Source organism: Nelumbo nucifera, chromosome 1 (assembly GCF_055504915.1).
Source record: "Nelumbo nucifera cultivar China Antique chromosome 1, China Antique-T2T, whole genome shotgun sequence".
NCBI lineage: Eukaryota > Viridiplantae > Streptophyta > Magnoliopsida > Proteales > Nelumbonaceae > Nelumbo > Nelumbo nucifera.
In genome coordinates, this window is record NC_142649.1 from 180,390,189 (window position 1) to 180,417,196 (window position 27,008).

General features: G+C 37.1%; 2 protein-coding genes across 6 annotated transcripts; one reads left to right on the forward strand and one right to left on the reverse strand.

The window, feature by feature from the left end:
- The first annotated feature begins 11,555 nt into the window (after positions 1 to 11,555).
- Positions 11,556 to 21,684, forward strand: LOC104600295 (ABC transporter C family member 10-like). 5 transcript variants are annotated; one of them, XM_088895463.1, is made up of 13 exons: positions 11,668 to 11,684; positions 11,842 to 11,995; positions 12,397 to 14,473; positions 15,436 to 15,756; positions 15,838 to 15,924; positions 17,238 to 17,825; positions 17,912 to 18,076; positions 18,929 to 19,223; positions 19,478 to 19,692; positions 19,779 to 20,084; positions 20,874 to 20,937; positions 21,006 to 21,245; positions 21,372 to 21,684. In XM_088895463.1, exons 3-13 carry the CDS (start codon positions 12,425 to 12,427, stop codon positions 21,476 to 21,478), a joined length of 4,437 nt encoding a protein of 1,478 aa, XP_088751589.1. In that variant the 5' UTR covers positions 11,668 to 11,684; positions 11,842 to 11,995; positions 12,397 to 12,424; the 3' UTR covers positions 21,479 to 21,684. The 5 variants fall into 5 exon arrangements, with proteins under 5 accessions (XP_010261467.1, XP_088751590.1, XP_010261464.1 ...); XM_088895464.1 differs by having other exon boundaries at positions 11,557 to 11,995; positions 12,348 to 14,473; XM_010263162.3 differs by having other exon boundaries at positions 11,557 to 11,995.
- Positions 21,685 to 22,749: 1,065 nt separating this feature from the next.
- Positions 22,750 to 26,485, reverse strand: LOC104600294 (tRNA dimethylallyltransferase). Its single transcript, XM_010263160.3, has 2 exons — positions 25,879 to 26,485; positions 22,750 to 23,067 (listed from the first exon to the last, which is right to left on the reverse strand). The coding sequence occupies exons 1-2, from the start codon at positions 26,265 to 26,267 to the stop codon at positions 22,962 to 22,964; spliced, it is 495 nt and encodes a 164-aa protein (XP_010261462.1). The 5' UTR covers positions 26,268 to 26,485; the 3' UTR covers positions 22,750 to 22,961.
- Positions 26,486 to 27,008: the final 523 nt, after the last annotated feature.

Genomic DNA, 27,008 nt, shown 5'->3' on the forward strand with positions numbered 1-27,008 from the left:
AATGACTTTCCCGCATAGGGGGAAAGTTGCCAACACTTGAATGGGACAAAAATGCCCATTTTAATAATTGAATTTTATGGCTAAAATGGTCATTGCCTTATTTACATGAGAAATAAAAGAACATGGGTAAATGCACTTACTCGGTTAAGTGTTTCCCAGAAAAACTTACCCAGGTAACTGCATTTACCCAGGTAAGTAACTTACCGAAAAAGCGAACGAGGCCTAAGTTTAACCAATCAAGAGCTGTGTGATGCACAGGTTTGTTATGTGAAATTGAAGAGGAAGGAGCCTATGACATATTTCCAATCGAACTAAGTCAATGCAAGCCCAACTCAAGCATTATTTTTTGGGTTTTGTATAGTCGGTCCAATTATAGTTTTACTCATGTATCATACCCAAATAAACTTTTTGTTTTTTTAATACAAGTTTTATTGGGATTTTAAAGAAAATTTATACATGCACTTCCTCTTGTCTCTCCATCTATTTCTGCTTCCTATAAATATGAAAGTTATATGTTATTTACTTTTGGTCCTAAAATAATAAAATTATGGGCAAATTTCTTAAACTACCCCTATTGTTTATCTAATTGACAAACTGTACCCTTACTGTCTAACTATTATCTTAAGCCACCCCTACTATCTCTGACAATTGACTAGCTCTACCCCTGTCGTTAGTGTCTGTTAATATTCTGTCAAAATCCTTACACATGTGACATTTAATTTTTTTTAAAACTTAATATTACCATCGTTCTCTCTCTCTTCCTTTTCTTCATTCTTTCTTCTTCTCTACCTGAAACAAAACACTGATCTGAAATGTGTACTCATACAAGCACAGACACTACTTTTGTGGCGTAACTCACGCTCCGTAGGATGAGAGCTCCTTAGACAGAGACAAATGCCACAAAGCAATGTGACTTGTGACTTTCTATGAGGTCAGGAATATTTTTATTGAGCCACATAGTATAGTTGCCGCTTTAGTATTCATAGCACCAAGTAAGCTTACTAGCTGAGTGAGTGCAAGAGAGAGAGAGAGAAGTTAAGGCTTGGACACATCTGTGCTTGGGGAGAGACAATAGAGCTAGACCCGTAACATCTGCGCAATAGCAACAACGTTGCTTTTGATCACCAATGCATTGAAGAGATTGAACCAATTTGGAAAGAGGATCAAGGGTCCCTGATCCACTTGATGAATTATGATTATATAGATTTTGGAGCATGATCACCAATTTGGAAAGAGGATCAAGGGTCCCTGATTCATGTAAGAATGCAAATTTGTTGCTTTTTTAGTGATTAGACAGGATTGGAATAGTAGTAATGGGTATTTAGGCCCCGTTCGATTTTTGGTAAGTTACTTACCCGGATAAATGCAATTATCTGGGTAAGTTTTTCCAAGGAAACACTTACTCGGATAAATGCATACCCATGTTCTTTTATTTTCCAGGCAAATAAGGAATGGCCATTTTAACCATAAAAATCCATTATTAAAAGCGCCATTCTTGTCTCATTCAAGTGTTGGCAACTTTCCCCCTAAGTGGGAAAGTTATTTACCCACCCAGGAAGATAAACTTTCCTTGGTCCCCACATAAATCTGAAAAAAGAACATGGGATTCTTAGACAATGGGAACCAAAATCCTATTGACCAACTTTCCCCTTCTCAAAATCCAAAAAAAGAATGCCCCATAATTGGAAAAATCCCGCTGTTTAATTCAGGTTTCTCAAACATCCTATTATTTCCCCTATTGAAGGAGGGGCCATCACAAAAAGTAAAATTTTACACATCCAATCCCGACCCAAGTTTGTGTTGGGGGCCCTCCCTGTGCTTGTCGGAACCTCATTGCAACTCCTAACCTGCAACAGTGGGATAGCAATCAATTGCCCCCACCCTCTGCAAACAATCACCAAGTTGTAGCGAAGAGATTGGTGGAGGTGATGGTGACAAAGGTATTCAATAGAAGAAAAAGAGAAAAAATGTGAGAAGGTGATGATGTAGCTACCTACGGAGGTATTAAATTTGTAGGCGATATAGATCTGTCGCTGCAACTTGGTGGAGAAGATGGCGACAGAGGTATTAAATTTGAAGCTCTAACTTGCGGTGGTAGTAACTCGTTGCATCCACCCATTACTGTTAAACCCTACTAAAAATGTAAAAAAAAATGGTGAATAACGCTTTTACAATAAAAAAATGTTGAAGAAATACTACTTTTCATCGTTTTACAGCCAATCCAAAGTCGTAGAGGCAATCGTTGCAAGTGATGGTGATGGTTCTCCTTCTCTATTCGGGCACTCTATTCATCTGGGCTTAACCCATGCATATGTATTAAATCGAGGTTTAACGAAGTAATTTTAACTTTCACACAGGTTTTTTACTTAAATAATTTTAACTTTAACGAAATATTTTTTAGGGAGAATGACTGTTCAGCCCACGGGTAGGATGCAGTTTATAGGGGGCTACTAGTAAACTATGGGGGATTGTAATTTCAGAATTCCGCAGTGGGCTGCAGTGTACTTCTCTATATTTTTATTTTTAAATAAAATTTAAATGAGTTTTAAATATTAAATTTTGTTAACTCGTATAGGAAATGGTTTAGCCTCACCCATTTAATGAAATGCATGGTACCATGCACTATAAGCACATAGGGGTCTTGTCCCTTATAGGGGTGTAGGTGGGTGGGCTGGTTGAGTTTAAGGTCAACGTAGGCCCAAACCCACCTAAGGCCTGAGTGCAAATTGGGCATCAGGTCAATCTCATTTTTTTTATAGATAACAAAAACTTTTATTAATAGATATTAATAAAGAAATATACAAAGGAGGGGTTAAAACTCTTAACCCTCCCAAGAATACAATTCAGATTACAATATTGCCTAGAAAAAATTAACTCTTCCCACCCCTTGTTTGGCCAATGAGTCTGCCAAGGAATTGGCACACCTCTCAGTCCATCGAAACTTGACTTCCATATTTTGTGTGAGATGTCTAACTTTCTTCTTTTCATTTAGAAACTTCTATAAACTAGAATCATCCTTCATTAGCCAATTTATAGCCAACTTAGAATCACCTTCCACTATCAATTTTCTGATATTTAATTCTTGAGCTCTTTTTAAGCCTTCCAAAACAACCAATATTTCAGCTCTAAGAGAGTCCCCCCATCCAATAGAACCAGAGTACCGAGCAATAATCTGACCTTCATCATCCCTAAAAGCTCCCCCTATACCTGATAGGCTTGGATTTCCTTTGCTACTACCTTCAAAGTTTAGTTTAGTAAATCTTGAATCTGAAGGGGACCAAATTGGGTTAAATGAATTCTTTTGACCAAGTTACTTCTCTCCACTTTCTGATGATATCTCCATTTGAATAGTTTTCAAAAATTTGCAAAGTCTTAACCCAATGAACCACCCTTATAGAAATTAGTTCAACGATTACACCCTTATTTCTTTTTTTCCCATGAAATGTCCATTGGTTCCTTTCCTCCCAAACTGTTCAACATACAGCTGCTCTTACACACCTCCACAAAATTTTCCCTCTCTTCTTCAGCCCCTAACAGTAGTAGAATGGAATAGGCTTTGTACATTGGGGGGGGGGTCCACCTACAACCAAAAAGAAAAAACAACACCATATCTCTGAAAGAAATGGATAAGAAACTAGTAAGTGATAACAAGTCTCACCATTCTTCTTAAAAAGGATGCACCAATGTGGGGATAAACACTAATTAGTTCTTTTTCTTTGGAGTAGGTTGCAAGTGTTACACTTTTCAAGGAAAGCTTCCCAACAAAAGCACTAATTCTGGAAGGAATTGGTCTACAACTTCCAAAATTGGAAAAGGGAGTCCAAAAACAGGGGGAATTAGCTAGTTCTTTGACGAAAGAGGAACATGAGAAGACACCTAAACGAGAAAGGACCCAAATCCTACTATCCCTCCTGAGGGGGTCAACCACCACATCATCTATGATTTTTAGCAGGTCAGAAATGAGGTACAGTTCAGAGTCTCTAAGGGCCCTTCTAAAACTCAAATTCCAATCAATAGTTGAATTAGACGTGGTAAAAAAAGTGGAAACTGGCTCATTACATGATAAAGAATAAAAGGAAGGGAAAAGCTCTTTCAACGGAGTGCTTCCCACCCAAACATAATCAAAATTTCATGAGATTACCAGAGCACAGATCATACCTGATTAGGGGAAGGAAAGAAGGAAGTATGACATGAATGGATTTCCCAGGAAAAGCTCTCGTAGCACTAGCTGAAACTCCTGAGTCTCAGCCATCTGCCACTTGCCCATGAATACCTAAGACAACTTGAGCCCATAATTTGTCCCTCTCCAAGGTCAATCTCCACAGTCATTTCTCCAGCAAAGCTTCATTCTTTTTCTACAAGTTACCTAAAGCAAACCCACCTTCACTTTTGGTTTTGGCAACTATATCCCATCTGACTCTATGATCCATTTTCTCCTCTCCTAGTTCCCATAGGAAATCTCTCATTAACTCTTTCAATATCCCACATATTCCTTCAGCTATTTTAAACACCGACAAATAGTACACAGGTAGATTGGCCAATGTTGACTTAATCAGAGTTATCCTGCTTCCCATGGATAGGTAATTTTTCTTCCAAAATGCTAACATCTTAGTGAATCTCTCAATCACCAGGTTCCAGAAGCTCTTTTGCTTGGGTTATACCCTAGTGGCAGCCCCAAATAGGTCAAAGGCCATTAAGCAATCTCACAACCCAAAATTCGGGCTTTATCCTCCACCTTACTTTCACTCAAATTGATGTCAATCACACAACTCTTATCTAAATTCACTTTAAGATTAGTCACCTTTTCAAACACATTAATCACTTGCTTTAGATTATTCACCCAACTTACCTCATCCTGACCATAGAAAAGAATTGTGCCATCAGCAAACTGTAGATGTGTTACTGGAACCCTATTCCTCCCTACCCTCCAGCCTTTCACCAAGTTTCTAGAGTCTACCCTCTCAATGAGCTTTCCTACGACTTCAGCAATTAGGGTAAAAAGAAAAGGAGAAGGGGGGTCCCCTTGCCTAATACCCATGGTAGCTGAGAAATGATTTACCACCCTACCATTTAATAAAATGGAATATTGGCAAATCCTAATACATCCTTTCACCCACTAGCACCACTTCTACCCAAATCCAAAAGGCTTTAAGACTTCCAATAGGAATATGATTAATCCACCAAGTCATATGCCTTTTCAAGATCCAATTTACACACTAACCCTTTCTTCCCACTTCGTTTAAAATCTTCCACATTCTCATTTACAATTAGGATTTGATCCACAATTTGTCTATTCTTCACAAAGTCACCTTAATTTGGGGAAATTATTAAGGGTAACACCTCTCTAATCTTCCTAGAAAGCACCTTAGCAATGATTTTGTAAAGGTTGTGTACCAAACTAATGGGTCTGAACTCTTTAGGGTGACAAGCATCTCCCTTTTTTGGAATTAGAGCCAGGAAGGTAGAGTTTAAACCTGGATTGATCACCCCTCTTTCAAAGAATTTAGAAAACACTCTTTGGATATCCTCCTTAATTACCTCCCAACAGTCTTGATAATAAGCCATCGTGAAGCCATCAGGACTAGGTGCTTTAGATCTATTCATGGAAAATATGACTACCCTTATTTCTTCAAATTCAAAGCTTTTCTCCAACCACACCCTTGATTCTTCTGGGAGTCTAGGCCATTTCAAACCCTCAATCTATAATCTGCTAGACATAGGCCTTCTATAGATTGATTTAAAATGGTGCACAAAGGCCCCTTCAATCTCACTCTATTGGGTCAATGTTGCATTATTAATCACTAGCTTGGAAATCCAGTTCTTTTTTCTCCTGCCATTGGCTATAGCATGAAAGAATTTTGTGTTCCTATCTTCTTCCTTACCCACTTGTGTCTGGACTTTTGCCTCCAATTAATTTCTTCTTTGAAGAGGACATCCTCCAAGTTTTTCCTCAGCTCTTTGTCCCTTTCCCCAAATAATCCTTGTTCTTCTTTTGCATCTAACTCCTCAATCTGACTAATCAACTGTTGTTTTCTTTCCTCTAGCCTCCCAAATTAAAGAATATTACATTCTTTGATTTTATTTTTTAACTCTTTTAGCTTCCATTGAAATTTCATACCCTCCCAATTATCCCTTGTATTACTTACTACCCACCATTCCTTCACTTTCTCCTTAAAGCTTGGATGGGACAACCACATATTCTCAAATCTGAATGAGATAAGTCCTCTATTCCTAGGCTCCACCTTACTAATCAAAGCTGGCCAATGATCAATGGTGACTCTAGGCAATGTCCTTGGCTTCAAATCTCCCCAATGTTCTTCACAATCAACAATAAAAAGAAAATCTATCTAATTTTGAACAAGTTGGTTCAGCTTGGAGATTGGACCATGTAAAACAACTATGTGACATATTCAGCCCAATTTTCCTACAAATTCAGCCAATGAATCTTCTTTTGTTTATTCTTTTTCAATCTTCTCTAATTCCTTCTCTTTGGTTCCCTCACTCTTTCTATATTCCACCTCTTCTCCAATTTCTTTATTCCCTCTGTCCTCACTCTCATTTTCCTTCTCCTTCTCTACAACTTCCCTTGTCAAAACATTAAGCTCTTCCACTAAAATACTCAACACTTTCTCCCCTGCCTACTCTTTCTCATGTCTCAAGTTCATCATGCGAAATCGACAAGGAAGCAGATATGACACCTGGAGTACAAACAACAAGACCAGAGCTAGAATTAATACCAAAACCCAAAAGCACAGACATACCTTGAACTAAGTTTGAGGTAGGTTCAGTAAGAGTTTGGATTTACAGCTCCCTCCCAAAATAGATTTTGGCAAGGAGCTTCCTGAGCCTGATTCACACTCACAACTACTCCCACCGCTCTATCGTTTATCCCCTCTTGTGATACCCTTATCCGAAGTTTGAAGATTAACTATTATCATCTTACAGGTTCCCTGCCCACTGTTCAAATTCTGACTTGGTGTTCCTCTTTCCATTATACAGTTTTCCCCTTTACCCACCAAAGTGTACTCTACTTCTCTCAGAATTCCACCATTATTAGAAAATTTTGAAATAGAAGTTATCTCATTTTGTTCCACAACGAATAGTTCAGCAACCGCACTAAGCAAATTCTCCACTTCCTCTTTCTCTTTCATATCTTCCCCAAAGTTGTTGCTCTCTGTTTCAGAATCTGGTTCGTAGTCATCATCAAAGGGATTTGTAGTGAATCCAACCAATGTCCTCCTCTTCATGTTCCTCATACTCCTCTCTCCAACCTTTGGAATACCTAGGGTTTGGACGATCTATTCCCAACTTATCTTGGTTCCCTACTTCGGATTTAGAGACTAGAGCCCATTGCAAGTTTGGCTTCAACTCATTTCTACGATTTCAGCTATTTCGTGAAGCATCCATATTTAGTTCCTATGAAGATGATGATAGACCACCAGTATGGTCTCCAGTCGTGCCCAAAGGGACCCGACTCACGTGATCTTTTAAAGTATCACATGAGTCAAGTAAGACCTAAGGTCATTTCTTTAGGTTAGACCTAGTTTGACCCACTAAGAACCCGATTGGGTCAGATCAGGAACTAAAGTCATTTTTCTCTCCTCTGGGTGGGCGCAAACCTTGGTCCGACTGGGCTGTCCTTTTGACTACTTCTGCGAAAGATTGGCTCTTTGTGTTTTTCAATTCAAAAAAAAATAATTTTCCAACCCAAGCCTAGCCTATAGTGAAAATTGATATACTCAAGGTTGGGTCCAAGCCTAAATAGAGCTTAGGTTGGTCAATTGGGCACAAGTGGGTCTATTAGGTTCAATGCACCAAAAAGTTGCATGAACCTATTTATTATCACTAATTTAAAGCTTTAAATGAGAGTTTTGTATATCTTGGGTTAGGCCTATATGCATGTTGAGTTTAATTCGAACTATTACTAAAAAGTTGCATGTGTATAGTTGGGTTAGGCTAAGGTCAAGCTAAGTTTAAGTCAAGGCTAGAACTACCTAGAGGCTAGCTTTGAGCCCAGCACAAAAAATAGAAAAGCCTAGGGTTTGGGGCATAAACCTAGATATTGGACTTAAGGCCTCATCCCAAATTGGGCATGTGGTCAAGCACGATATTTCTAACCCAACCCTAACTTGAAATAAAAGTTGACATGCTCGGGTTGGATCCAAGCTCAAGTCGAGCTTGGATTGGTTAATTTGGCTTAAGTGGGCCTATTAGGTTCAATGCACTAAAAAGTTGCATGAACCTATTTTACCATCACTAATTTAAAGCTTTAAATAGGAATTTTGTGTATGTATCATGCATGCATGTTAATTTTCAGCTAGGTAAGGTCACTAAAAAGTTTCTTGTGCATAGTTGGGTTAGGCTCAAATAAGTATAAGGTCAAGTTGGGTTTAATCCAAGCTAGAGCTACATAGAGAATATTGCCAAGTCCAGCACCAAAAATCAAGGTTTTAATAACCAGATTGGACATGGAACTGTTTTGGCCACCGGTTCCCAAGTCAAAAGGTTCAATCATCCACTTTGAACGAACGACCCATTTTGATTTAAAAAAATTAAATAAATAACGGCAAAAAAACATTGTTCGGGTCGATGGTTCGACCGCTCATGTCAGCAGGTAGCTGACCAAATCAATGGTTTTTGGGTGAAACAAAACCAGTTGCTTAACCAATTCCTAGGTCAATCACTCCAACCGTTTGGTCCTGTCCGGTTTTCAAAACCATGCAAAAAATAGAAAAGCCTAATGCTTTTGGCCCAAGCCTAACCTAAGGACTGAAATTTGAGGCCCAACCCATGCAAAAATGTTGGTTGGGCTAGTTCAAGTTTAGGTTGGCCTTGCCCAAGTTGCACCCTTAGTCACCCCTAGTCCCTTGCATTGTAACTACATAGTATTGTACATGTTACATATACAGGTCTTCTCATGTTATATGGTAATTTAAAATTGGGGCACAATAATTGTAAGGAGCCTTAGGATATTCCAATTTGAGCCTAGTTGGTCCAAGTCCAACCCAAGTTTTTTTCAAATGGAATCTAAGTGGATCTTAAATTTTCATTAATTTTTATTTTTATCATTTTTAATGGGTCATCTATTTTATATAAGTTTTTTATGTATTTTCAACCTATAGAAAGAATAAACAAAATATAATACAACATTAGAACATGAGTTCTATGTGCAACATATCAAAATAAAATAATTATTATACTATTCTTATTTTATTAATATTTAATTATTAATATATTCTTATTTTACTATTATTATCTTATTATTACTTTCATAATATTATTATTATTACCATTCTTGTCAAACAAACGGAAACAATTAGCCATTTCGATTCTGATTCCAAGCATCAATTCAAAGGAACCAAATAGATCCTTATTGTATTATGTTATATTGCTATTCCCTCCCTCCCTCTTTTAATATCTTTCTTAAATGTATAATAACATGTATTGAGATAAGACACCTCTGAAAATCAACGTTCCTCTTTCTCTTTAATAATATAATATCTTGATAATAATATATAACTTTATTAACAATATAACATAGTTTATCTAATCAAAATTAACAATGATTATTTTTTTATATTTTTAAATCAAAATAAAATAAGAAAATACCAAAAAAGAAAATAGATAAATGTGTTAATTTAAGGGAAATTACCCTATTAGTACCTTGTACTTTGGGCTTAGAACCACTTTGATCTCCGAACTTTCAAAATGTGCCAATCCAGTACCTGTTGTAACCATTCGTTAATCAACCGTTAAGTGGAATTTAAAAAGACACAAATGCCCTCTGAGTGTCATCTAAGTTTCTTTATTAATCATCCAAACTTAACAAAAAATGAACAGTCTCAAATCCTTTTCTCTTCTATTCAAGAAAGTTGGGGTCACGTCTCAGTGAGCATTTTGGTGACCCCAACTTTCTTGAATAGAAGAGGCATGGATTTGGAAATGTTCATATTTTGTCAACATTTGATAAAGAAAATTAGATGATACTCGAAGGACATTTGTATATTTTCAAATTCCACTTAACGGCTAGTTAATAGTTGGTTAATGGTAGGTACTAGATTGGCACACAAAATTCAAAATTTTGATACAATATGCCCAATACGGGGCGTATCGTATCGTCCAATTGGGGTTTGGATACATCTATTTACAGGTGTTTCGAGAGCCCCTCCTTTTTAATAAAAATATGGTTAAAAACAAGCCTAAAAATCAAATTTTGAAAAATATACAACGATGCATTATTTTAAGTACCGTAACACCTCTGTCTATACATAAGGGTGCATTGATACTTTGAACCTGTTGGCACGTTTTAAAAATGTGGATACTGAATTAAGGGAAAAGACTTAAACCTCCATTCATTTTTCTCCTGCATACTTAAATCTCCCCCTCCCTTTTTGGATTGGACTTAGACCATCCCTGTTAGGTGATGTCATTGGACAAAAATGAATGTCCCCTCCGTTGACAATCCATCAAGAGGGAAGGTCACGAGTGATTAATTTTTTTGAAAAAACCCAATTTTACACCATTTTGGATACATGAACTAATTTTCCGCAACAACAAAAATAACACATCTGCTCAATACTTTTCTACAGGTTTGGATACATGAGTTAGTTCATTTTGGATACATGAACTAATTCTTCTTTGTCAAAATTAACGGTAATGGAGGTAGCACATTGTCAACCAGGAGTGGTTTGGAGCTCCTCTCACTACTTAAAGATCTGCTTTACAAAAACAAAAATCTTGCATTCTCTCCAAATGGGGAGTCTGCTATTTTTCCTGTGTTATGTTTTTTATTTTTTTTCAATGTTTGCGAGTTCTCGGTCCCTGGTCACTTCTGTTTGTAAACTATAATAGTTTCTTTCTTCCTTCTTTGTATGCATTTATTCACAGGGATGGATTTCCAAGAATTCATGAGGTTGAGGACGAGGGCATTGATACATGGCGGTAACACATTAGAAAGACAGAGGCCCACATCATTTGGTGCTTAGTTGAAAATGAAAAGTGTGATGAGGGGCACTGGTTCATGGGCATGAGGACAAGGTCACAAGGGCACTGTTTCCTTTATTTAAATTTCAATTTCCCCCCTTCTATAATCGATTGTGAATCATACGGTTTTTAATTAGCGGCGAAAAGGTTGTTCAATCTTCAATGAACTCCATGAATACTGGATTTTTGGTTTCTGCTATTGTTCTTGAACATAGTTAGTTTGGGATTTGGTGCATACCAAGTTTTCGTTTCTTCTGAATAGGGCTTCTTCTTTATTTTGAAAATTTGAAGAACTAACAGGGGCAAAAACAGACTTTTAGATGACTCAATTAGAAAGGGGAAGTCCTTTACCCACTGAATTATCGTGCGGACATTCCTTACATATGGTACCTTACACGCACATCCTATCATGCATTGGAAATATCTTCCGTATTTATTAGAATAATAGTATATAAGGGCAATTTTTGGGGTTTAATATCAATAAAAGTAATATTTTTAAAAAAATTTCAAAAATGTCACCTTTTTAACGAGCTAAATATCAAAAACAGTAGTTAGTAATATCGTTAAGGTTTACTTCATCGCTTTCATTCCATGAACTCCAATTATAGTACTAACTACTGTTTCCAAATAAAAAAGAAGAGATAGTATATTGAAATACTAACTTAAAAACCAGGTTTATACGATCACGATACATGGATAAGGTTGCGGTATTACCAGATTTTATTTATTTTACTTTTGTATTTCTATGCACTGTAAAACTCACTACTAGCTAGATTAATTAGTAATAATAACATGCATGGGTTATCTTGGGTTTCTGATATTATGTACTTTGTATATGTTAATCGTGTTCTTCCCCAGGAATAACAAACCAGAAGCTGTAAGAAGTTACTATTTCTGGAACAGGAGAAGGAAAACAAATTAAGTTAAAGTTAACTATTATTCTTCTGATCTATTGAGGTGTGCCATAACCCAAAGCTCATTTAGCTCCCAACATATTTCTCTTCCTTTTGAGGTATGTTCCTTGGACAATTTTGATAAACTCCATAACTCCATTCAGGAATGAAAATTTTCCAAACTCCAAACACTTATATTTTATTTATTGGGTTGCGGGGGGATAGGTTGCGAAACGTATTTTTCAAGTATAAAGTTCTTACTCCAGTTCTTCGCCATGTCACTTTGTCGTCGGTTTTATATATGGGTTTTACGTTTCTGGTAGTGAATCTAAACTAGTTTTCTTCCAAATTCTTCCCCACTATTAACCAGTCTTTCCAAAGTGAACAAAGAAATCTTGTTTTACCATCTCTAGTTTCCATGCATAATCACGTTCTAACAATTTTCCTTTTTAATTTGCTTTTTTGCATCAGAGGTAGTCTTTCGTCTTTTTTTAGTTTTTTGTACTTTCGTGATGGGCAGGATTTGAAAAGCAGTGGGATCAAGCAAGATGGAGTACTTGTGGACTGTTTTCTGTGGGGAATCTGATTGTTCATATAGTGGTGGAAATCAATGCAGCTCCAGTTTGGTTTCTATCATCTATCCTTCGTCATGTATCAACGACATGTTTGTCATTTTTGTTGATCTACTTCTTCTGTTATTGCTCCTATTCGACTTCTTTTGCAAGACATTGCCAAGAAGAATTCAACCTTCCACCCGCTTCCAATGCTTTCACCTTTTACAGATATCTTCTACCATTTTCAATGGTGGTCTGGGGTTGGTTTACCTGAGTTATGGGGTCTGGATCCTAGAAGAGACACTGAGAAACGGACATACTACTTTACCTCTGCATCTGTGGCTAGTGATGCTATTTCAGGGCTTCACATGGTTGCTGATGTGTTTAACTGTGAGCCTTCGGGGAAAGCAACTTCCAAAAGCCTTTCTGAGGCTCTGGTCCATACTTGCCTTCCTGCTAGCAGGATTTCTGGCTGTCCTGTCTCTATTTGTAGGGAGAAGAGTAACGATTAAGACGGTGATAGATGTATTATCCTTTCCAGCAGCAATTCTATTGCTGCTCTACACTTATAAAGGATGTGAATATGGAGAAGTTGTTCAAATGGACGGCAGAAGTTCTCTACATGCACCCTTGATTGGTCAAGACGGAGGCAACAGTAAAATCGATTCATGTGGCAATGTGACTCCATTTTCCAGAGCTGGATTTTTTAGCAGGATTTCATTTTGGTGGTTGAACCCCTTGATGAAGAAAGGTAAAGAAAAAACACTTGAAGATAAAGACATACCCCAGTTGCGTGAGTTAGATCGAGCAGAAACCTGCTATTTGCTCTTTCTGGAGCAACTGAATGTACAAAAACAAAGAAGACCATCTGTACCACCTTCTATTTTGTGGGCGATAGTTTGTTGCCATTGGAGAGAGATTTTAATTTCTGGATCTTTTGCATTGCTTAAGATACTTACCTTGTCTGCCGGTCCTCTGCTTCTTAATTCATTCATTAAGGTTGCCGAAGGGAAAGAATCCTTTAAATATGAAGGTTTTGTGTTGGCAATATCATTGTTCTTTGCAAAGTGCTTGGAGTCCGTATCCCAGAGGCAGTGGTACTTCCGCACCAGATTAATAGGCCTCCAAGTAAGATCTTTGCTATCGTCAGCTATTTATAGAAAGCAACTGAGACTCTCAAATGCAGCCAAGATGATTCATTCATCTGGAGAGATAACAAATTATGTCACTGTAGATGCTTATAGGATAGGTGAATTCCCATTTTGGTTCCACCAGACATGGACAACAGTCCTTCAGCTTTGCATTGCATTAGTGATTCTCTTTCATGCTGTGGGACTTGCAACAATCGCAGCCATGGTTACGATAGTATTAACTGTGCTCTGCAATACTCCTCTGGCCAAACTGCAACACAAGTTCCAGTCTAAGCTCATGGTGGCACAAGATGAGAGGTTGAAGGCCAGTACTGAGTCTCTTGTGAACATGAAAGTATTGAAACTTTATGCATGGGAGACCCATTTTAAGAATTTCGTAGAAAGCTTGAGGAAGGAGGAATGTAAATGGTTGTCAGCCGTTCAACTAAGAAAAGCATACAACGTTGTTCTCTTTTGGTCATCCCCTGTATTAGTCTCAGCTGCTACCTTTGGAACGTGTTACTTCCTTGAAGTTCCTCTCTACGCTAGTAATGTTTTCACATTTCTAGCAACCTTAAAGCTTGTTCAAGACCCTGTTAGAACAATCCCTGATGTTATTGCAGTGATAATTCAAGCAAAAGTTGCATTAGCACGGATTGTAAAGTTTCTCGAGGCACCTGATCTGCAAAGTGGAAACATCAGGAACAAGTGCAACATGGAGGTGCTTGAGCATTCAATTTTTATCAAGTCAGCCAATCTTTCATGGGAAGAGAATTCATTGAAGCCCACACTAAGAAACATAAGTTTAGAGGTTAAACCTGGTGAAAAAATGGCTATATGTGGAGAGGTTGGCTCAGGCAAATCAACCCTTTTAGCAGCAATTCTTGGAGAGGTTCCTTGTACTGAGGGCAAGGTAAGCTATTATTTGCCACCCCAATTTGTTCTCTTGTACATGGTTGAGAAAGAAATGTCTCCAGTTACAAGGACTCTGTTGCATACATCTTACCTTGAAATGTCACTTCTAAGTGTATTCTGATATGCATCACGACTCACAAACAATTTCACCAGTGGGAAAATTTCCAGAATCTTATTTGATATTTTTCCATCTCTTTTTTCCTTAGTTTTTGAATTAAATGAAGGAAATACACAGTTTTTGAAATGTCAAAATATTATAGAGATATCATTTAATTCTTGCAAGAGAGATTTAATTATAGGGACTTTTTTTTGTTTCATTTCATGGAATGTTCTAAATACCATCTGGTATTCTGAAAAGAAAAAAAAAATGCTTGTGAGGCTCATATTGATACTCTTTTTGAGGACAAGAATGTGCTTTCATAAGGTCTATTGACTCCATAAAGGGCGAAAAGGGCAGCCCGGTGCACAAGGCTCCCACCAATACGGGATCTGGGAAGGAACAGATGTATGGAGACCTACCCCTGCACATACAGAGAGGCTGTATGAGTTTATTTTCCCTCCTTTTAAAAACAAGGAACTAGTTCTTTTCATGGTGGATGTTGAAGTAACTTCACCCAATATTATCATAAAAAGTTTAAATATTTTCAAAAAACAGGGAAGCGTGGCCTTGTCATCCACAGTGAAAAGGATTATTTCCTCCTTTTTTAATGGAGCAAAAGTCTTTTCATCATATACTGATAGCCTTTACAAGGAATCATACTTATAATAGCTGATAAATGTTGTTCTTTTTCGTCCTCAGTTACATATGGTTGAACTAAATTACATAATAACATTAGTAGCATTTCTAAGACCGATTTACATTTCCCATGTTGGAAAGAGTTGTCTGCTCTTCCAAGAAACCACAGGATATGGTCAATAATCATCTATTAATAAATATGGCTCCTTTTGTTTCATTCTCAGATTCAAGTTTATGGAAAGATTGCATATGTCTCTCAGACTGCATGGATCCAGACAGGAAGTATACAAGAAAACATCCTATTTGGGTCCAAAATGGATTGGCAAAGATACCAAGAAGTTGTTGAGAAGTGTTCATTGGTAAAGGACCTTGAGATGCTACCCTTTGGTGATCTTACTGAAATAGGAGAAAGAGGAGTTAATCTAAGTGGTGGTCAGAAGCAGCGTATTCAACTTGCTCGTGCATTGTATCAGAATGCAGACATTTATCTTTTAGATGATCCATTCAGTGCTGTTGATGCACATACTGCTACCAGCCTATTTAATGTAATTTCATATTCTCTTTTCCATGAAATTTATACATTTATGGCTACCATTTGTATTGATATCTGATTTGGATTGTTTCAGGAATATGTAATGGGAGCTCTGTCGGGGAAAACTGTCTTACTAGTGACCCACCAAGTTGATTTTCTTCCTGCATTTGACTCTGTTTTGGTTAGTGGCAATTCAACTCCTGTATTCTTCTTTTATAAATTCTAAAAAAAAAAACTTATGCTTACCCTTTATTGTGAACCTAAGAGCAAATTTAGGACTAATCAGTTTTTGGCCTCGTCTTTTGTTTTCTTTTGTCTATCAAAGGTAAGAATTTTTATATATGAACAAAAAAATATTACTATTAATTGAATTGCTAAAAGTGCAATCAACTTGTGCTTTCCAATCAATATGACATAGCCCTACCAGTAGGCTTGCCATGATTACGTATGAAGGAATTTTTAGGGAGTACTGGTCAAAATGAGTTCAGGTCATATCTGCTGGAACTACTTTATGAGACAGGGGCTCCAAAAAATGCTTTATGTTTCTTTCTTGATTTTGATTACTGGTAGTGCAGTGTTGCATAGACACTTGTAAATGGAAAACATGTCTCTGTCAAACATGCATTGGATGCCAACACTCCACATATACCTGAAGGGCACTTCTATGTAACATTTCCTTTTCTTCTACTAGCTTATTTGACATAAATGAACAGATAATGTACAAAATGAATGCCATTTTTCCTATAAAACATTACTTAGTAACAAAGATAACATTCTAAACCCCTTTTTTTATAGGTAAATAATGTTGAAATTCAAATAATATGAACTATTTTAATAGTATATACTTCTCTATAAATATGTCTATAAGTCCATGTTTTCTCATTTTGCCAAGTTGGAAATAAGTCAGGTTCCAACTCAATTGTCCAAGTCCATGCAACATTGAAGTAGTATAATCTGATCTTTAGAGTCGCTGAAGTTATTTTATCAGATGGGTTTCATTTCTTTTAGCATTTTTTTTGGGTGTGATTTTGTAGTTCCTGGAGCTGCTTGTCACAAAAATCCATCATTCATGTGTTGATTTTTCATGGCTTCTCCCCACCCCCCAAACAAAAAAAAAATGCAACTGATTGCCAGAAATCACTAAATTGCCAAGCTGTTGTAAGTTGTAACTGAGAAGTGACCTAATGTGACTGATTAGTTTAATAAATTGTTTTTTGCTTAACATGTAAGTGGTAATAGTGGTGGAAGGATGCTGTATCTGTACATGAACTGATGTCAAAGCAATTTATGAATGCATTTTGTGAAATAATATCATTTTCCTTTCTTCAGCCTTAATCTCAACTATTTGGGATTCATTCACAAAACAATGCTGTAGCTACATGAATCCTCTCCTGGAAGTTTGCTCCATCAAAAGTCATGTTCTGTCGAATTATAATTTCCTAGATGATATGCTACTGTATGCTGTATTTTAAAATGAACCTATCATTTTCACAGTTAATGTCAGATGGGGAAATCCTGCGTGCTGCTACTTATCACCAGCTATTGGCCACTAGTAAAGAATTTCTGGACCTTGTCAATGCGCACAAGGAAACTGCAAGTCCTGAAAGGTTGGCTGGGGTAGTTTCTTCCAAGGGACATGAAACCTCTTCTAGAGATATAAAGAAGACTTATACCAGAAAACAGTTAAAAGAATCAGTACAAGATCAGTTGATTAAGCAAGAAGAGAGAGAAACAGGAGATATGGGTTTCAAGCCATACATTTTGTATCTGAGTCAGAACAAGGGATTCTTCTACATTTCTCTTGCAATTCTCACTCACCTCATTTTTGTGGCTGGACTAATATCACAGAATTCCTGGATGGCTGCAAACGTTCAAAACCCTCATGTTAGCAGATTGAAACTAATCCTAGTATACTTGGCAATTGGATTTTTCTCAGTTTTCATTTTGTTCATCAGATCTCTTGCTATAGTTGCTTTAGGTATCCAGTCATCCAAGTCCTTATTTTCTCAGCTACAGAACTCTCTTTTCCGTGCACCTATGTCCTTCTACGACTCTACACCTCTGGGAAGAATACTGAGCCGGGTAAGCATCTATATCAAAAAAAAAAACAAATACTGAAATCTATGCTTTAGAGATTTGTCTAACTTAACTTCATGCTTCTTCTATAGGTCTCTTCTGATTTAAATCTCATCGATCTTGATGTTCCATTCAGCTTAGTGTTTACCATTGGATCTACCATTAGTTCATATGCCAACCTAGGAGTACTGGTTGTTGTTACTTGGCAAGTCCTTTTTGTCTCTATACCAATGGTTTATCTGACAATACGCCTACAGGTAATAAGATGTGAAAGGAGGAAGACTTTATAGCAATGGTTTATCTGACAATAGCAGTGCACAAGGCTCCCGCCAATGTGGGGTCTGGGGAGGGACGGATGTACGCAGCCCTACCCCTGGCTCATACAAAGAGGTTGTTTCCAAGATTTGAAACCTGATCACCCAGGTCACAACGGAGCAACCCAACCATTGCGCCAAGGCCCACCAAGGTCACCCAGAAATTGTATGAAGCAACATGTTTCCTATCATACAAATAGCTTCCGAACTTGAATTTTTGGGCACTATACTGTGGCTAACTTGGATAAGAAACTGATTCCTGGGGCAAATATTCTTCCTCAATCATACTGTCTCAACTATCTAATATAACCCACTTGGTTTAAGCGTGCAGAGTGCAGGGGCAGGAAGAACTGAAAGTAATCCATACATACATAAATACATATATAACAGCAACTCCCCTGTTTCTGCCACATGGAGAGATGATTTGGCAGATCCAAACCTATAACCAAGTAGGGGATCCTCTGGATTAGCCATGTGTTCAATATTCATGTCACATCAGACCTATACCCCACCCTGTTTTGAATTTCCCTGGCAAAATATTGTCTATTCATAGTTTTAATTTTTAATACAAAAGTTCCCCAAAATAAGGGCTTATTGTGTACATGTGGCAAGTGCTTTGGGGCTGAAATTTGTCCCATAAGTAGAGCCTGCAAGACACACATATGGTGCCTTTTTGGTCATTTAGGGAAGCTCACTAAATGACTCAACTAGCAAACTCACTCACTCCCACAAATATAATTGTTATAGCCTTTTCATCAACAACTAACTCTTTAGAAGTTAATTTTTAATCCATAGAGGTACTACTATGCTTCTGCAAAAGAGTTAATGCGGATAAATGGCACAACCAAATCTTTGGTAGCAAATCATCTAGCAGAATCAATAGCAGGAGCCATGACAATCAGAGCTTTTGATGAGGAAGAACACTTCTTTGCAAAGAATCTGGACCTCATTGACACAAATTCTACTCCGTTCTTCCACAACTTTGCAACCACTGAGTGGCTGATTCAACGTTTAGAAATGCTGAGTAGCACTGTTCTTACTGCCTCTGCACTTGCCATGGTGTTGCTTCCTCCAGGAACTTTTGGCTCTGGTGATCATTTGCTTTCTTCTTCTGAAAATATCTTAAACATTTACTTGAATATGCAATTTTTCCTAGTATATATGCAACTATGGACATTGGTATTTGGATAAACCATTCAATTTTTTTTGAATGAAAATACTATCTCTGTGGAAATTAACATATATAATCACCTTCCACCTCCCACTTTTAAACCACTTATCAACCATAGATTCTTGCACATATTTTGTCTATTGAACTATTTCAATACCAACTTCTTGCTGCAGGATTTATCGGAATGGCACTGACTTATGGTCTCTCAATGAACATGGCCTTCGTTTACTCCATTAAAAGCCAGTGCATACTAACAAATCACATGATTTCTGTAGAGAGACTAAACCAGTACATGAACATACCTAGTGAAGCACCTGAAATTATAGAGGCAAGCCGGCCCTCAACCAATTGGCCTGCTGTGGGTAAAGTAGAGATCCATGATCTGAAGGTATTTTGTCTCTTGAGAACTTAGAGCTCATATTGTCATTTCATTATTGACGAAGATTAATTCATTGAAGAAATTAATGAAAACAGATAAGATATAGGCCTGAATCTCCACTTGTTCTTCGAGGGATCAACTGCACATTCGAAGGTGGGGACAAGATTGGAATTGTTGGTAGGACTGGAAGTGGGAAGACAACTTTGATCAGTGCTCTATTTCGTCTCGTAGAACCAGAAGGGGGTAAAATTGTCATTGATGACATTGACATCTCAACAATTGGGCTACATGATCTGAGATCACGTTTTGGGGTCATACCTCAAGATCCTACACTTTTCAATGGAACTGTTAGATATAATTTGGATCCTCTATCACAGCATACTGATGATGAAATATGGGAGGTATTTTATCTGCTAATCTGCTGTTGCTGTTAACATTTGCAGTAGTTTTGATGATTGGCAGGCCATTTATCTGTCTGAACATTTTGTGGCAAAACTTTGTTTCTCGCCCCTTTTTCATTGAAATAAATGCCTTCTGGAAAAGGGAGATCCATCAAGCTGCAGGAAAATTTGCTCTAAACTTCCCTGCCTTAACTACTGTCTGCAAACTCGGACTTGATCCAGAGATCATCCATGTGAATTCTATTTTTTATCAGGAAATTTGACTTGGATAAAACAGAGTATAGATTTGCTTCAGGGTAAACTTGACTTGGATGAGTTCCTTATTAAATGCACTAGACAATAAAAGTTGAACAAAAATTATATTAAATAGAGTTGTTTGATAGTTATTTGATCAGGAAAAATGGGAGCCTCAGAATCCTTATATTGAGGCATGTCGTCAATCCCTTTTAATTACATGGAAGAGATTGCTAGGCAACTAAATGAAAAGACAAGTAAGTAAGAAAGTAAATCCAGTATTACACCATGCAGGAATGTGTATTTGCACGAATTGTCCCTTGCACAAGCCTGTTAGGTTTCTTGACATAAATGTAATTACCAATTCGTTAGGGAATTGTCACAACAGTTCATAATAATAGCGATTTCTCCTAATTCAAAGTCTTGATCATCTCATAAGTGCACAGTAGCTTAATTAATTTAACTTCAATTTTCTTAAGAAGCTGCTGCACTTTAAGTTATCGTTTTTTAACCTGTTGTTGCTCACTGGTAATTTTTCATGCAATTTTCTGAAAGGTTCTGGGAAAATGTCAGCTTCGAGAAGCTGTTAGAGAGAAAGAAGGCAGTCTGGATTCATTAGGTAAAGTTTTAACCACCTGATCTGCTTTGCTTTTTACCAAGAACTGTTATTTACAATCCATACTGCAGTTGTAGGAGATGGATCAAACTGGAGCATGGGACAGCGACAATTGTTTTGTCTGGGCCGTGTACTGTTAAGGAGAAGCAGGATATTGGTACTTGATGAAGCCACTGCATCAATAGACAATGCAACAGACACTATTCTCCAGAAAACAATAAGGACTGAATTTGCAGACTGCACTGTTATAACGGTGGCCCACAGGATACCCACAGTGATGGATTGCACAATGGTGATTTCCATGAGCGATGGTGAGTCTTACAGTTTCAACCCATATAACTAGGAATGCTCTGCCTTTTTATACATGTCAAACCCATTGGCTCTTGTTAGGACAAGAAATGGCACAAATACTAAAGATAATCCTCTCTCTCTCTCAGGACTACTAGTGGAGTATGACAAGCCAATGAAGTTAATTCAAAGAGAAGGATCATTGTTTGGGCAGCTCGTCAAGGAGTACTGGTCTCATTTACAGTGTGCAGATTGAGTTGCTACATTTCTGATGAAAAAAATGTCACTAGGGATAGGTTCCAGAGCAAATAAAGGGAAGGTTGTGTAGTTTACCTTTATGTATCTTTATTGTTGTACTCATATTATTACAGTTTATTGTTTCTTAACGGAATATAAGATGTATAATTAGCATCGACTTCAGAAGATTTCCCTTAAGAGCATCTTTAAAGAAGCTTGAGAACATGTATGTATGATATACTTTTGTAATATATAGTATATTCTTACATTACATATAGAATATCAAAGTATATTTACAGAAAAATATTTTTTCATTACATAAATAAAAAATATATTTTTATATTCTATAATTTATATATATATATATATGTATGCATGCATGCATGTATGTTATTCGAGCCAAGCTCACGAGCTTTCAAGTCAAACATTTTGTTGAGCTCGAATAACTAATTGAGCTTACCCCAAGGTCCGAATTTGAATCAAGCCTAATCAAACTGGAACCTGAATTATTTGATTAGAGCTCAATTCAATTGCAGCCTTACCACTAGGCCTGATAGTGGGATTTAAGAGCTACCTTGAAGATGCAAAATTAATCAGCATTGACTTAAGAAGACTTACCGTCATGTACTGGTAAATTTTGTAAGTCTTGTTAAGAGTATATGGGTGCAACTTGGACAGGCTCAAGTTGAGTAATTGTTAAAATTTGAAAATCAAAGTTCAAAGTTTCGATACATATTGACGATACACATCGTATCAGGGGCTTCCCAATACACCCCTGAGTGTTTCAGGCCAGACCATGGTTCAGGGGGTTGGCAGGCCTTAAACCGACCCCTTTGAACCAGATAGAAAAAAAAAAAAAAGCCTCAATACAGCGGGCATATCAGCCTTATCAATATTTTGAACCTTGTTGAAAATGCCAAACTCTCCTACTAAAGTTTAGAATCTGTCAACAAAACCTAATTATTATTTATTTCTAAAACTTGGCACCCACGGTTATACATTTGCTTTGTTTTCAACCATAATAACTTCAGTACTAGACAAAAGTAAAGCTAATAGAACTCTGTTACCCGTTCTATTCCTTTTATTTTATGGATGGTTTCTTTTTTTTTATAGGCTTATTTTATGGAAGGTTACCCATTACATTCATTGTCATATAAAAATACTATTATAGACAATTAGATTTTCTTCTACCTCCAATTGCGGTCCATTTAATTGTAAACAGAGAAACAATTTTGCCAAAGAACATGTAAAATTTTACAAATTTAAACCACCCAGGTTACAATAAAATAACTGGAAAGTGAAAAATTAATCTTTCATTACAATAGACAAGAGAAGACAAACAATGTATTGGCCCAATCAAACCTTGCACTTTCCCCAACAGTGAGGAGAAACTTCATAACCAACATCCAACTTACAAATAAGTAAATAATTCACTCAATGGCAAGCAGTTGCTAAAATGTCGTCAATTTTAACCCAAACTAAGAGGATTGTAGATATCAACTTTACGGTCCTCCAAGTATTGCATTCTCGATGTCTTCTCTACTTAGTGCATAACTGAATCTTCTCTCCACATCTTTCTCAAGATTCCCAGGTCCATTCTTCAGATACCTGCATCTCAATTCAAACATCTTTAGTTCACATTCTATAAGGACAGACCTTAAATCATTATTGGAACCTAAAGCAAGTTCACAATTAAACCAATTTTGACAAGTCATTAATAAAATCTCATGGTGACAAGTGCGAGAATGTGGATTCAAGCTTGAGAGTTGCCACTGTGTGAGAAAGTATAGAAAGCTAGGTCCATATCCAGTCCACCCCTCCCAAGACCCCAAATGGTCAGGATCAAAATGGGGTAATGGCGAGATAGAGAGAGTGGGGGGAGGAAAATAAATGGAGAGACAGAGAGAGTGGGGGCAGAAAAAGAATTAATTAAATTTCATGCATGGTCATTTGGATGTTAAACCATGGCAAGTATCAGCATTACATAATAAAGATATATTCTGATAATTTTTACTTTAATTTATACATGGTATGCAATATCCAAATTCAATCCAAGTTTGATCTGAATTCAATGGATAAGATTCAATTCGAACCAAAATATTGATGAATTAATTAAGGATCTAGATGTATCTGATTCAACCTAATTCATTTGCAGCCCTAATAAGAAGGCTTAGGAACGAAGCTACAGATTCACCTCCTTTGAGTTTGAGGTGACATGCCTATACCCCAGGGTACCATCAATCTCAAGTTGAAATGGAACAGCAGACCAAATTGAGGGTAGTCTACGTGTTTTCATCTTCTTGACAATGGCACATAGATAAATAAAAAGCCCTTGCTACATCCTGTGACATTGTTGGATATCCTAGGAATTTTCTGAGCTTAACAACATTGTTCTTTATAGTCCAGATCCACAGGTAACAAAACACTAGCAAAATTGCTAGCAACATCATATTGTATTGCCACCTGTCCCTCATATGCTGTCCTTGCATATGCAGCTATTAGTTCCTGAAAAAGTTTCCCTTTCAAAATACCATAATAACAGTTACAACCCCATATTTCATTTCATTTTGTTCATCGGTGGTTCTGTTTTCTAATACAAATTTCTGTAGTATTCCAAGGCCCACCACCATTGCAACTTCAAAGTTTATCTGTGAATTATCTGGATCAATTCTTATCATAGACTCACAGTACAAGCTTCATGTAAGCCATCAAAACCCCCAAAATCTCTAGTTTTTGTCTTGTAGAGATGATTTTAATCACAGCAAATGGTCCACTACTTAAAAATCAAGAAGGATGGATTTTTCATATTGTTTCTATGTATGTTCTGATTAAGTAGACAAAAAAATCCTTCAGTTCTAGTCATCAGAGATTGCATTAATAAGCATAAAATCTAAAAGGATGGTCTTCTTCACAGTTTTGGTGCAAACCCAACACATGTTGGCTTCTGAGGGAATGGTGGCTTACCTGCAACTTAGTGACTTAGAAAGAAAGAGAGAGAGGGGGGGGGGAGTATTGGAGTAGTACATGCCCAGTGTTGCAAAGGAACTAACATTTTGTTAAGATGCCAGAATAAGTTCGTGCATGTCAGGACTTTACCACATATGAGGAACAAGTGGCGATACAACATGATGTTGCAATATTGCCATTGTTTGTTACCAGAAGATCCACACTCTGTTCTCAGGTGATTTCTTATTACCTTCCTTTTGTATTCTCTTTATCTTTTAATGAATTTCTATGCATCTTTCAAAAAAAAGAAGCTAAGAGTTTGTGTGTCCATACCCTGTATAAAACCCAGGAATATGAAATAAAAACCATCTGAGCTAGATGCTACTTTAGCATGCTTAAAGAAAGCAGCATTTTAAAATGAGACTCTGGTTAAACAGTACAAGTCCCATCATTGGGATCTTTATCTCAACATGATCTGAATAGTTTCCTCCTAAGTTCATACTAGGAAAGCAGAATAAAGTAAAAATGATAGAGATGGGATTTAGATTCCTGGAAGTTTAATTTGGCTCCTCATGGGGCATGAACTTCAAGTTTGAATGCCTCTTTTCTTTATATATTCAACTGTCGAGTAAGAAACGTCATGGTCCTAGAATCTATCCACACGCATTGTATAATTAAGAGTTAAAGGCTGCATTTGGTTGCACTTGCATATGAAATGAAGACAAACAGATGATTCCCTTGAAAATTATATTCAATAGGAAAACAAATCACTTCCCTAATGTTCTTGGTATTTTGCCTAGCCTGGAAAATGAACCTGAATGGTTGAGAGCTGACACATATTGCAAGACATGGACTGAGAATACTGATGTCTGTTAGACAAATGAGTAAGGCAAAATTAGAAACAATGTCAAATTCCCACATTACTATTCACTTTACAGAAAATGTTCAATTTGCACATCCATTTTATGTGCAACCAAAGAGAATCAGCATGCAGATTCAGAAAAGAAAAGAGCAGGCAAATACAAAATGCCAATAGATCTAGCAACCTTCCACGGGAAAGAATGCAAATGCTCTTGATTGTAATAGCACGTGGGTTCAAACTTCATTCAGTATCTAACTAATAATTGAACAAGAAACCTATAATATAAGCTCGACCCCAGAAAGTCAAAGAATTTACGTAAAAAATCAAAATCCCTAAATTAGCCGTCAACCCTACCCCCCCCCCCCCCCCCCCCTTGCTTTCTTACCATTGTTAAACAATCCGAAATAAGGGCATGAACCATATCCTTTTTTTTTTGAAAAAAGAACCATATCCCATTTAAAAGCAAACCAGATAAATCCAAAACAATCCATCTAACTTCAACCATAAAAAATAACGCAGTCAATTCAAGAATGCCCCAAAACTGAAACAAGAAGAGCAGTTAAAAGAACCCTAAGAATCTCAATGGCAGAGCTTATGGTAAATAGAAAGACCTTATATAGAGATCGGTGACGTCAAGCGATAGCTGAGCGTGCCAATCAGGCTTCTCGATAAACCAGATGGCTCGATCCTCTCTGCTCTGGTAAAACCCCAATTTCTTCAACCAAGATTCTATGCAGGGAAGGCTATGAGAATACAAGGGTTTCTTCTTGTCTGGGAGCTTTTTAAGCCATTCTTCTTCTGCAGCGGAGAGCTCTGTTTCAGATGATTTCGAGAAAACTAGGGTTTTTCTTCTTTGTTGGATTAAGGATTGGGTACACGTAGGGAACTTGGTCAAAGGTAGTAAAGAAGGGAAAAGGGTGGTAAACCTAAAGGCATCCGTGGGAGCTGAAGAAGAGAGCGAACACGGACTGATAAATTTAGATACAGAAATGGTGGGCATTTTCTTTTTATCTCTATTATTCTATTTTAAATAAATAATATCTACCCAAGACAGAGAGAGAGAGAAAGAGAATGAATGAATTGTCACAGAAGTAGAGATACTTCCTCCGAATCAGAATTCAGGAGAAGAAGAGAAAGAGCTGCAAGAGCAGAGAAAGGCGGTCGGTCCAAAATCAAAAGCTTTCTACGTTTATTATTTTGAGAAACGTGGGCCTTATCGTTCTGAATCTTACAAATACAAATATTAGAAATACTGCTCGTAAATTCTCCTCATTCACCGGGATATCGTGGGTCCCATCTTCATCCCACAAGTTTATTTAAAAAATAATTATAAGCGATTAAAGCTTCGTTTTTTTTTTTGGTAATCGAAGGAAAGACATATCTTAGAAGGCATCAAGTAGGTTGAAAATCAAATGTTACATCAGATGGTGAAGCATTTACGAGCCAAGTAGGCCAGTTACATAAATATTGAGTTTGACTAAGCTTTGTGTGCTATTGTGTTGGCAGATCCGTGAACATGCTGAATCTCACAAACAAGACTAGGATCCTGTGGCATGATTTTGAGAATGTCCTATATGATTACACGATTTGCAGTTCTCAAATTCGGGTCCCACTTATTAATTTGCTTTATTACCCCAATTGCATCATACTCCATAATGGAATTCATGTCCAAAGCTTTTAATAAAATGGGCTACAATTTTTTCAAGGAAACACTAAATAAAATGGGCTTTTCATGACTCAA